The sequence below is a fragment of the Nansenia antarctica genome (genome assembly GCF_963989245.1).
Source record: "Nansenia antarctica genome assembly, chromosome: 2".
Classification (NCBI taxonomy): Eukaryota; Metazoa; Chordata; class Actinopteri; order Argentiniformes; family Microstomatidae; genus Nansenia; species Nansenia antarctica.
Window position 1 is genome coordinate 23,290,203 of NC_137675.1, and position 11,376 is coordinate 23,301,578.

General features: G+C 44.6%; 3 protein-coding genes across 4 annotated transcripts; all 3 read right to left on the reverse strand.

Annotated features, from left to right (window-relative positions):
• Positions 1–17: 17 nt before the first annotated feature.
• Positions 18–2,136, reverse strand: LOC308149976 (TERF1-interacting nuclear factor 2-like; the record flags this gene model as incomplete). The annotated part of the gene is made up of 6 exons (XM_080522851.1): positions 18–46; positions 582–702; positions 1,086–1,196; positions 1,438–1,536; positions 1,785–1,892; positions 1,987–2,136. The coding sequence occupies 6 exons, from the start codon at positions 2,134–2,136 to the stop codon at positions 18–20; spliced, it is 618 nt and encodes a 205-aa protein (XP_080378977.1).
• Positions 2,137–4,398: 2,262 nt separating this feature from the next.
• Positions 4,399–6,235, reverse strand: LOC308149977 (TERF1-interacting nuclear factor 2-like; the record flags this gene model as incomplete). Its single annotated transcript, XM_080522852.1, has 6 exons — positions 4,399–4,572; positions 5,027–5,143; positions 5,249–5,359; positions 5,630–5,725; positions 5,855–5,959; positions 6,086–6,235. The coding sequence occupies 5 exons, from the start codon at positions 6,233–6,235 to the stop codon at positions 5,072–5,074; spliced, it is 534 nt and encodes a 177-aa protein (XP_080378978.1). The 3' UTR covers positions 4,399–4,572; positions 5,027–5,071.
• Positions 6,236–8,708: 2,473 nt separating this feature from the next.
• LOC308150979 (uncharacterized protein) lies at positions 8,709–10,439 on the reverse strand. Of its 2 annotated transcripts, XM_080523772.1 has the most exons (6): positions 10,359–10,439; positions 10,125–10,229; positions 9,900–9,995; positions 9,559–9,669; positions 9,337–9,453; positions 8,709–8,882 (listed from the first exon to the last, which is right to left on the reverse strand). In XM_080523772.1, exons 1-5 carry the CDS (start codon positions 10,419–10,421, stop codon positions 9,382–9,384), a joined length of 447 nt encoding a protein of 148 aa, XP_080379898.1. In that variant the 5' UTR covers positions 10,422–10,439; the 3' UTR covers positions 8,709–8,882; positions 9,337–9,381. The 2 variants fall into 2 exon arrangements, 1 of the variants encoding a protein (XP_080379898.1); XR_013937268.1 differs by lacking the exons at positions 9,900–9,995; positions 10,125–10,229; positions 10,359–10,439 and having other exon boundaries at positions 9,337–9,457; positions 9,559–9,711.
• Positions 10,440–11,376: the final 937 nt, after the last annotated feature.

An 11,376-nucleotide genomic window follows, 5' to 3' on the forward strand; every position in this document is an offset into this window, starting at 1 on the left:
AGCTTGATGCTTCTTCTTCATGTGTTGGTGGAGTCTTGACTTCCTACTGTAAGTGAATGAGCACAGGGAGCAGGAGAGGACCCGAGATGGCTTAACAACACCAGCTGGTCCTCCAGTGACACAATCGTTGATTTGCCCTTCTTCTTCTTCTTCTTTACCTTCCTCCTGCTTTCTGCCTTCATTGGATTGCCCTTCATCATCATCATCAGCATCTTCTTCTTCAACTACTACTTCTTCTTCTTCTTCTTCTTCATCTCTCAGTCTCTCTGTTCCATCCTCAATGATCTGGTCAGAGTCTCCATCCAAACAAGGCCTCATATTGTCAGAGCTGGCTTCTTCTGAGTCAACAACAATTCTTAGTTTTGGAGGTAGGGAGAGTGTGGACAGGATGGTATCAGTAGTCTGGTATTGTGGACCTGGGGGGAGAGAGAATGTATTTATCCAATAAATCACTCTCTTTCAAAAGGAGAACGTTTTTTTGACTCAAATTCAGATTGTATGGGTTCATGGGAGCTCTATCAGGTTATTTTAACACTGGTCTAGTTCGCACAGATCAACTGTCAGATCAGATAAAGACTTACTCGTTTTCAGGTTCCCCAGCCGTTGATGGTGCTGCAGGAGAGGCTTCAGCTGCTCAGGGTCAAGGACCCCATGTCCACATTCCTCCAGAACAGAGGGGGCAGCACCGAGCCAGGCTGCTGTCTGAGGAGCAAGATAATAGTTACAATCTAATACTATAAATGTTACGGTACATGCGGGAATACGGTACATGTGGGAAAACTAGGGTTAGGGTTAGGTGCTACGTCGACTTGGTACATGCTGGCATGTCTAACCCTACCCCTAACCCTAACCTTAACCGTAGCACCCTAGCACCTAACCCTAACCCTAGTTTTCCCACATGTACCGTGTTTCCACATGTACCGTAACATATATACTATAATATAATACTATAAATACTCTAGCTGCCAATGACAAGAAGGTTTACACTACTAGACTAGAGTGAAATGACCGTACATGAAATTGTGTTCATAACACCTGTACATAACACCATGTTTCATTGGCATTTTACAACAAGGATGCTGGACCTGTGTGAGGTCTGGAACAGGCAGCAGATCCTCCAGTCTGGAGAGCAGCTCCCACACAAGGAGCTCCAGGGCTGTGTCATAACGAGGGCCGTAGTGGACCGGGAACACCTCCTGGGAGACAGACAGACAGACAGACAGACAGGCAGGCAGGCAGACACAAACACACACACACACACACACACACACACACACACACACACACACACACACACACACACACACACACACAGAGAAAACAGTGCAAAGTCTTTTATTTTTGAGAGGTATTAATGATGATCAAAAGACAAGTGAGAGAGACTATAATTCATTGTTTCAAATCAATATTTACAGCTGAGACCAGACATTTGCTCACCTGGAAAAAGTGCTCCTTCTCAGAGGGGTCTTCCAGCAGAGTTTTGACCAGCTCCACAAAGTTGGAGTCTGAAGCCTCCAACTCATCGTCGTCACTTTTCTGTAGTTAATCATAGTCAAACAAAACAAAACACATTTATGTACCCTTCAAACATCCAGGAGGACTCTCCGACATCATAAGTTGACCAAAAGGAGTTGGAGAACATCATTAGGAGTTGATACACTCATAACATAATATCCTAACTAATATAAACTCCTGTTATAACATTTTTTTCTTTACATAGCTGTTGGATTTAACTTTCAACCATCAAACACAGGGCAGGCCTACAAACTGCAACAGTAACTGACCTCTTTTTGTATGCAAGAGTATTCTGTCAACTTGTGGATTCTGTCCAGATGGGGCTGGAGGGTCAGGAGGTCAGCTATGCTCTCGTTGCCACACAGCTCCAAAACCAGCTGAAAAACAGAAACAGAAAAACATCATCCAGCATACTGGGGAGAGGCTTCATTCTACTCCTCCAGCCATGAACCTCCCTTCTCTTGCCCTCACCCTTGCCCTCAGTCCCAGGAGGAGTTGAGTCCTCTGTCTAGAGCTCATCAGCTCAGGAACCATCTCTGTCACCAAGGTAACAAACTCCTCCAGCTTCTCATACTGCGTCACGTCGCGCTGCTGAGCCACCTGCCACATGAACGCAGACATCAGACGTAACGGTGGGACCAGGAGACGGAGGGAGGACAGGGGGAGATGATTGACACCTGTCAACAAAAAAGAAGCAGCCTCGTTAAAATCAGCCAGATATCGCGAGGTCAACATTTTTGAACAGGGATGACGCACAAACAATATTTATGTTTCAAAGAAGTTAGGCTAATACTCATCGCTACCTATTTATAAGGATTCTGTTATTAAAATTCACATGAAGCCTCGACCCGAACGAACTACAACAACAAGGGACTTTGTCAATACAAGCAAAACGGGCTAATATTAGCTAGCTAGGTTAGAGAAGATTAGATCAATTTCAGGCTGTTATTGAGAGCGTCCACGTCCCGTTAGAGAGACATTACTTTGCCCGTATAAACTAACCTCCAACTGTTGGTTTAGGGTCCATATCCATGGAAAAAACAAACAAAGTATAATGACAATCAAATAGTTGAAATCGGACAAGAGTTGTTCAGTTCTTCTTCTGCAGCAACTTTATTATACTGCACTACCGCCACCTACCGGACTGGAGTGGGGATCTGAGAGAAAGGGGGTGTGAGAGAGATGATTCGATATAAAATAAATAAATAATAAAAACATCTGTTTCCTTATTCTATTGTGATAATTTAATATAACTCATTTAATGTGAGAGTGGGGTCAAGGCTGGCAGTGTGAATGTTCCAGCAGATGAGATCAGTAGCAGCTTTGGGACGTATCCTGCAAACAACTGCTACACAGAATAACCAGAAAAGAAGAGAACACTTGACAGTTGCAATTGAAAACATTTAATTTACAAAAAGTACTTTGCACAACATCTGAGATGAAAATTAATCTAAGACCCTGCATTTGAGAGTTCTGTCAAGGAAATTATGAGGAACACAAAACAGACTCCAGTTACTTTTGTGTATCAACAGAGCAGCACAGGCCACTGTAGCATATTCAACAGATAAAAACGAAAGCATTTCACATTTTGTCAAAGTATTTCAGTAGATTTTTTATTATCTAGCCCACAGTTTGCCATTCATCTCTTTCTACGAGACCTTGAGCCAGGCTGTGCCTGCATGATCTGTGTGGCTTTGTCTATTCTATGAGATTTCATATGCGTTCTCATATTACTCTTATCCGAAAATCTCTTCTCACATTGGGAGCACTGGTGGGGTTTCTCACCAGTGTGAACAGACAGGTGTCTTTTAAGGTCATGCGAAGTAGCGAAACATTTGACACACTCGTTGCAGGAGTACGGACGCTCGCCTGTGTGAGAGCGCATATGCCGCTTCAGGTGACATGACGCGCTAAAAGCCTTCCCACACTCTTGGCAGGTGTACGGGCGTTCTCCTGTGTGAGACCGTGTGTGTAGCATCAATTCTCCTGAGGCAAGGAACGCCTTCCCACATACGCTACAGAGGTAATTCCTCTTCCCTTCATGCATCCGCATGTGTCTTCTTAGTATCTGACCTTGGGAAAAGCTCTTCTCACAATAAGTGCAACAGTAAGGGCGTTCCCCAGTATGAGTGCGTATGTGAAGTTTGAGCGTATCATTGCTAATGCATCCACGGCCACAATATGAGCATACAAACGGCCTTTCTCCTGTGTGATTTCGCTGGTGTATTTCCAGAAGGCGCTTGCTGGAGAACTTCTTTCCACACTGGCTACACTGAAATGCGAGAGTGTGAGTTATTTTATGCCTTTTCAGATTGGACAGGATGTTGTAAACCTTCCCACACTCGTTGCATGTGTGGGTCATGTTTTTGGAGCCCATTCTCCTCTTGGGCAGCTTAGGGTCACCAGAACCAGAGGCAGCTTTCGTTGAGCCAAAATGGCCCTGTCTTTGAGCCAAAATGGCCACTCCTAGATGTTCCTTCCTGATATGCTGGTGGAGCTGGGACATTCTTCTGTGAGTAAATGGACACAGGGAGCAGGAGAGAACCAGAGATGGTGAAGCACCACCAGCCAATCCTGCAGTGACAGAATCATTGAATTGCCCCTCCTCCTTCTGTTCATCATTTCTCTCCCTGTCGTCTTCATCCTCTAATTCTTCTTTCCTCCACCAGTCTTTTGTTTCTTCCTCTGCCTCCTCTTCCAGCCCTCTGCCTCCAATGGATCCTCCTCCTCCTTCTTCATCTTCTTCTCCTCCTACTTCTTCTTCTTCTTCTCCTCCTACTTCTCCTTCTCCTCCTCCTCCTCCTTCTTCTTCTCCTCCTCCTTCTTCTTCTTCTTCTCCTCCTACTTCTCCTTCTCCTCCTCCTCCTCCTCCTTCTTCTCCTCCTCCTTCTTCTTCTTCTCCTCCTCCTTCTTCTTCTTCTCCTCCCACTTCTTCTTCTCCTCTCCCATTGTCAATGTCCTCGTCTCCATCCAAACAAGAATCAACAACAACTCTCCGTTTTGGAGGGAGGGAGAGTGTGAAAAGGATGGTATCTGCAGTGTAGTAGTATGAATGACCTGGGTGGGGGGGAGAACATATTACATATTGAATTGAATAAATACAACAACATATTGAGATATAATAATAATACTACATTAGACTTATATAGCTACGCTTTTCTAGACACTCAAAGATGCTTTACAAACTGAAAAGATCAAGTAGTAATAATAAAAAGAAACAAAAAATAAATAAAAGAAAGTATAGGGGTACAAAGGTAGTGCTGGGGACACATGGGAAGGGGAGGGGGAGAGGGTTAACTGGTGAAGGCAAGCTTGAAGAGGTGGGTTTTGAGGGCCTGTTTAAATATTGGGAGGGTGTTGGCCTATAGATAGATATGTACTCATGCATGTATTGTTATCAATTAGATTCTATTTGAAGCACCTTTTTTGCTCACTAACACCATAGAGGACAGGTTAACTGCAGCTTAAGATACCGTGAGGCAGCAAACTGTTCTCCTGGGTCAAGACTTACTAGTTCGCAAGTTCCCCAGGTGTTGCTGGTGCTGCAGTAGAGTCTTCAGCTGTTCAGGGTCAAGGGCCGCATGTCCACATTCCTCCAAGACAGAGGGGGCAGCACTGAGCCATGCTGCTGTCTGAGAGCAACGTCATGGATAGTTTACATTAAAATGTTTATGTGTCAAATTCTTATTCAACTGTATATGAGCAATCTTTTACAAGAGGCTTCACTCTGTACCTGTGTGAGGTCTGGGATAGGGAGCAGCTCCTCCAGGCGGGACACAAACTCCCACACAAGGATCTGCAGGGCTGTATCATAACGAGGTCCGTAGTGTAGCGGGAACACCTCCTGACACACAAATGCGCGCACGCGCACACACACACACACACACACACACACACACACACACACACACACACACACACACACACACACACACACACACACACAGAGAGAGACAGAGACACAGACACAGACACACACACACACACACACACACACACACACAGTATTCTGAGTAATCAGAAAGTAAGTGAAGGAAAGGGAACCATAATTCATTCTTCAAAGACCTCCATAGGCCTCATATAGGCCTGACGGCTGAGAAAGAAATGTGCTGACCTGGAAAAAGTGCTCCTTCTCAGAGGGGTCTTCCAGCAGAGTTTTGACCAGCTCCACAAAGTTGGAGTCTGAAGCCTCCAACTCATCATCACTTCTCTGTCAGAAGGCATAGTCAAGGAAAGTAGGCTAAATACACAAACTCCATAACAGTTTCAACCTACAACACCGAAGTAGAAAGAGATTATACCATATGACGCCTCCTAAAACATTGCTGAGGGAACTTACGTCTGTGCATCCAGAGTACTGCTCCGTTAACCTCTGTATCCTGTCCAGGTGTGGCAGGAGGGTGAGAAGGTCAGCTGTTCTCTCATTGCATAACTCCAAAATCAGCTGAAAAACAGAGGCGCACACATGAGAGAGGCGGGACCTTCCCTTTAAAACCATATGGTTTACTATACAGTATGTACAACCCTTCAGAGGGGGTTGGGGTTTACAGCTGTGCTTTCCCCTCCTCACCCTTGCCCTCAGTCCCAGGAGGAGTTGAGTCCTCTGTCTAGAGCTCATCAGCTCAGGAACCATCTCTGTCACCAAGGTAACAAACTCCTCCAGCTTCTCATACTGCGTCACGTCGCGCTGCTGAGCCACCTGCCACATGAACGCAGACATCAGACGTAACGGTGGGACCAGGAGACGGAGGGAGGACAGAGGGAGATGATTGACACCTGTCAACAAAAAAGAAGCAGCCTCGTTAAAATCAGCCAGATAGATAGATAGATAGACTGTATTTGTCATTGCTACAGTACAGGTACCAAACAACGAAATTTAGGAGGGGAGGCTCCCCTGGTGTTTAGGAAAGGAAAAAGAAACACATTTTAGAAAAAGCATAGATGCATAAAATCACAAGAAGGTAAGGAGCTGGTTTACATCAATAAAGGCTATGTACACAATCCACTGTACTATACTGCACAGATAGTCAACTAGGGTTGTCATATCGCGAGGTCAACATTTTTGAACAGGGATGACGCACAAACAATATTTATGTTTCAAAGAAGTTAGGCTAATACTCATCGCTACCTATTTATAAGGATTCTGTTATTAAAATGCACATGAAGCCTCGACCCGAACGAACTACAACAACAAGGGACTTTGTCAATACAAGCAAAACTGGCTAATATTAGCTAGCTAGGTTAGAGAAGATTAGATCAATTTCAGGCTGTTATTGAGAGCGTCCACGTCCCGTTAGAGAGACATTACTTTGCCCGTATAAACTAACCTCCAACTGTTGGTTTAGGGTCCATATCCATGGGGAAAAAAACAAAGTATAATGACAATCAAATAGTTGAAATCGGACAAGAGTTGTTCAGTTCTTCTTCTGCAGCAACTTTATTATACTGCACTACCGCCACCTACCGGACTGGAGTGGGGATCTGAGAGAAAGGGGGTGTGAGAGAGATGATTCGATATAAAATAAATAAATAATAAAAACATCTGTTTCCTTATTCTATTGTGATAATTTAATATAACTCATTTAATGTGAGAGTGGGGTCAAGGCTGGCAGTGTGAATGTTCCAGCAGATGAGATCAGTAGCAGCTTTGGGACGTATCCTGCAAACAATTGCTACAAAGAATAACCAGAAAAGAAGAGAACACTTGACAGTTGCAATTGAAAACATTTAATTTACAAAAAGTACTTTGCACAACATCTGAGATGAAAATTAATCTAAGACCCTGCATTTGAGAGTTCTGTCAAGGAAATTATGAGGAACACAAAACAGACTCCAGTTACTTTTGTGTATCAACAGAGCAGCACAGGCCACTGTAGCATATTCAACAGATAAAAACGAAAGTATTTCAGTAGATTTTTTATTATCTAGCCCACAGTTTGCCATTCATCTCTTTCTACGAGACCTTGAGCCAGGCTGTGCCTGCATGATCTGTGTGGCTTCGTCTATTCTATGAGATTTCATATGCTTTCTCATATTACTCTTTTCCGAAAATCTCTTCTCACATTGGGAACACTGGTGGGGTTTCTCACCAGTGTGAACAGACAGGTGTCTTTTAAGGTCTTTCGAAGTAGCGAAACATTTGACACACTCGTTGCAGGAGTACGGACGCTCGCCTGTGTGAGAGCGCATATGCCGCTTCAGGCGACATGACGCGCTAAAAGCCTTCCCACACTCTTGGCAGGTGTACGGGCGTTCTCCTGTGTGAGACCGTGTGTGTAGCATCAATTCTCCTGAGGCAAGGAACGCCTTCCCACATACGCTACAGAGGTAATTCCTCTCCCCTTCATGCATCCGCATGTGTCTTTTTAGTATCTGCTCTTGGGTAAAGCTCTTCTCACAATAAGTGCAACAGTGAGGGCGTTCCCCAGTATGAGTGCGTATGTGAAGTTTGAGCGTAGCATTGCTAATGCATCCACGGCCACAATATGAGCATACGAACGGCCTTTCTCCCGTGTGATTTCGCTGGTGTATTTCCAGAAGGCGCTTGCCGGAGAACTTCTTTCCACACTGGCTACACTGAAATGGGAGAGTGTGAGTTCTTTTATGCCTTGTCAGATTGTACAGGATGTTGTAAACCTTCCCACACTCGTTGCATGTGTGGGTCATGTTTTTGGAGCCCATTCTCCTCTTGGGCAGCTTAGGGTCACCAGAACCAGAGGCAGCTTTCGTTGAGCCAAAGTGGCCCTGTCTTTGAGCCAAAATGGCCACTCCTAGATGTTCCTTCCTGATATGCTGGTGGAGCTGGGACATTCTTCTGTGAGTAAATGGACACAGGGAGCAGGAGAGAACCAGAGATGGTGAAGCACCACCAGCCAATCCTGCAGTGACAGAATCATTGAATTGCCCCTCCTCCTTCTGTTCATCATTTCTCTCCCTGTCGTCTTCATCCTCTAATTCTTCTTTCCTCCACCAGTCTTTTGTTTCTTCCTCTGCCTCCTCTTCCAGCCCTCTGCCTCCAATGGATCCTCCTCCTCCTTCTTCATCTTCTTCTTCTCCTCCTACTTCTTCTTCTTCTCCTCCTACTTCTCCTTCTCCTCCTCCTCCTCCTTCTTCTTCTCCTCCTCCTCCTTCTTCTTCTTCTCCTCCTACTTCTCCTTCTCCTCCTCCTCCTCCTCCTCCTCCTTCTTCTCCTCCTCCTTCTTCTTCTTCTCCTCCTCCTTCTTCTTCTTCTCCTCCCACTTCTTCTTCTCCTCTCCCATTGTCAATGTCCTCGTCTCCATCCAAACAAGAATCAACAACAACTCTCCGTTTTGGAGGGAGGGAGAGTGTGAAAAGGATGGTATCTGCAGTGTAGTAGTATGAATGACCTGGGTGGGGGGGAGAACATATTACATATTGAATTGAATAAATACAACAACATATTGAGATATAATAATAATACTACATTAGACTTATATAGCTACGCTTTTCTAGACACTCAAAGATGCTTTACAAACTGAAAAGATCGAGTAGTAATAATAAAAAGAAACAAAAAATAAATAAAAGAAAGTATAGGGGTACAAAGGTAGTGCTGGGGACTCATGGGAAGGGGAGGGGGAGAGGGTTAACTGGTGAAGGCAAGCTTGAAGAGGTGGGTTTTGAGGGCCTGTTTAAATATTGGGAGGGTGTTGGCCTATAGATAGATATGTACTCATGCATGTATTGTTATCAATTAGATTCTATTTGAAGCACCTTTTTTGCTCACTAACACCATAGAGGACAGGTTAACTGCAGCTTAAGATACCGTGAGGCAGCAAACTGTTCTCCTGGGTCAAGACTTACTAGTTCGCAAGTTCCCCAGGTGTTGCTGGTGCTGCAGTAGAGTCTTCAGCTGTTCAGGGTCAAGGGCCGCATGTCCACATTCCTCCAAGACAGAGGGGGCAGCACTGAGCCATGCTGCTGTCTGAGAGCAACGTCATGGATAGTTTACATTAAAATGTTTATGTGTCAAATTCTTATTCAACTGTATATGAGCAATCTTTTACAAGAGGCTTCACTCTGTACCTGTGTGAGGTCTGGGATAGGGAGCAGCTCCTCCAGGCGGGACACAAACTCCCACACAAGGATCTGCAGGGCTGTATCATAACGAGGTCCGTAGTGTAGCGGGAACACCTCCTGACACACAAACACACACACACACACACACACACACACACACACACAGAGAGAGACAGAGACAGAGACACAGACACACACACACACACACACACACACACACACACACACACACACAGAGTATTCTGAGTAATCAGAAAGTAAGTGAAGGAAAGGGAACCATAATTCATTCTTCAAAGACCTCCATAGGCCTCATATAGGCCTGACGGCTGAGAAAGAAATGTGCTGACCTGGAAAAAGTGCTCCTTCTCAGAGGGGTCTTCCAGCAGAGTTTTGACCAGCTCCACAAAGTTGGAGTCTGAAGCCTCCAACTCATCATCACTTCTCTGTCAGAAGGCATAGTCAAGGAAAGTAGGCTAAATACACAAACTCCATAACAGTTTCAACCTACAACACCGAAGTAGAAAGAGATTATACCATATGACGCCTCCTAAAACATTGCTGAGGGAACTTACGTCTGTGCATCCAGAGTACTGCTCCGTTAACCTCTGTATCCTGTCCAGGTGTGGCAGGAGGGTGAGAAGGTCAGCCGTTCTCTCATTGCATAACTCCAAAATCAGCTGAAAAACAGAGGCGCACACATGAGAGAGGCAGGAGGACCTTCCCTTTAAAACCATATGGTTTACTATACAGTATGTACAACCCTTCAGAGGAGGTTGGGGTTTACAGCTGTGCTTTCCCCTCCTCACCCTTGCCCTCAGTCCCAGGAGGAGTTGAGTCCTCTGTCTAGAGCTCATCAGCTCAGGAACCATCTCTGTCACCAAGGTAACAAACTCCTCCAGCTTCTCATACTGCGTCACGTCGCGCTGCTGAGCCACCTGCCACATGAACGCAGACATCAGACGTAACGGTGGGACCAGGAGACGGAGGGAGGACAGAGGGAGATGATTGACACCTGTCAACAAAAAAGAAGCAGCCTCGTTAAAATCAGCCAGATATCGCGAGGTCAACATTTTTGAACAGGGATGACGCACAAACAATATTTATGTTTCAAAGAAGTTAGGCTAATACTCATCGCTACCTATTTATAAGGATTCTGTTATTAAAAGTATATGTTAATATACTTAAGTATAATTTAATAAGTCTGACATCAGACGTAACGGTGGGACCAGGAGACGGAGGGAGGACAGAGGGAGATGATTTTGATTGATTGATTGAAAACTTTATTAGAAGATTTGCAGAAGTAGGTACATGAAAGTACATATTACATACAAGGTCAACTAACAGGATAAAAACCCAAGAAAGCCACTGGCTTATTTCAATTGGGGTCCTTGATTCTCAATTCATCGTTACATGTAAGACAGACAAAAAACTAGTACTATCTACAAGATAATACAGACAAATAACTAGTACTATCTACAAGATAAACATACATCCAACATGGGAAGAACAATACAACAAAACATACGGTATGTACAGCGGGTAGGACAGGTGGGGACATACACCACAGGTGGGGGCGGGGGACAAAACACAAAGTATGTACAGTGATTGAATGATTGACACCTGTCAACCAAAACAACAGGGATGGACGACACAAACAAACACATGAATCTAAACTACGTTGACTCGCTAAGGGCTAATATTCCTCTTTAAACACTACCGATTAACAACGATTCGTATACTTTCGATACATCGTACGAAGCCGCGATTGGAGTAGCAGTATCAGTATGACTAGCAAAACTGGCTTAAATGTAGCTAGCTGGTTAG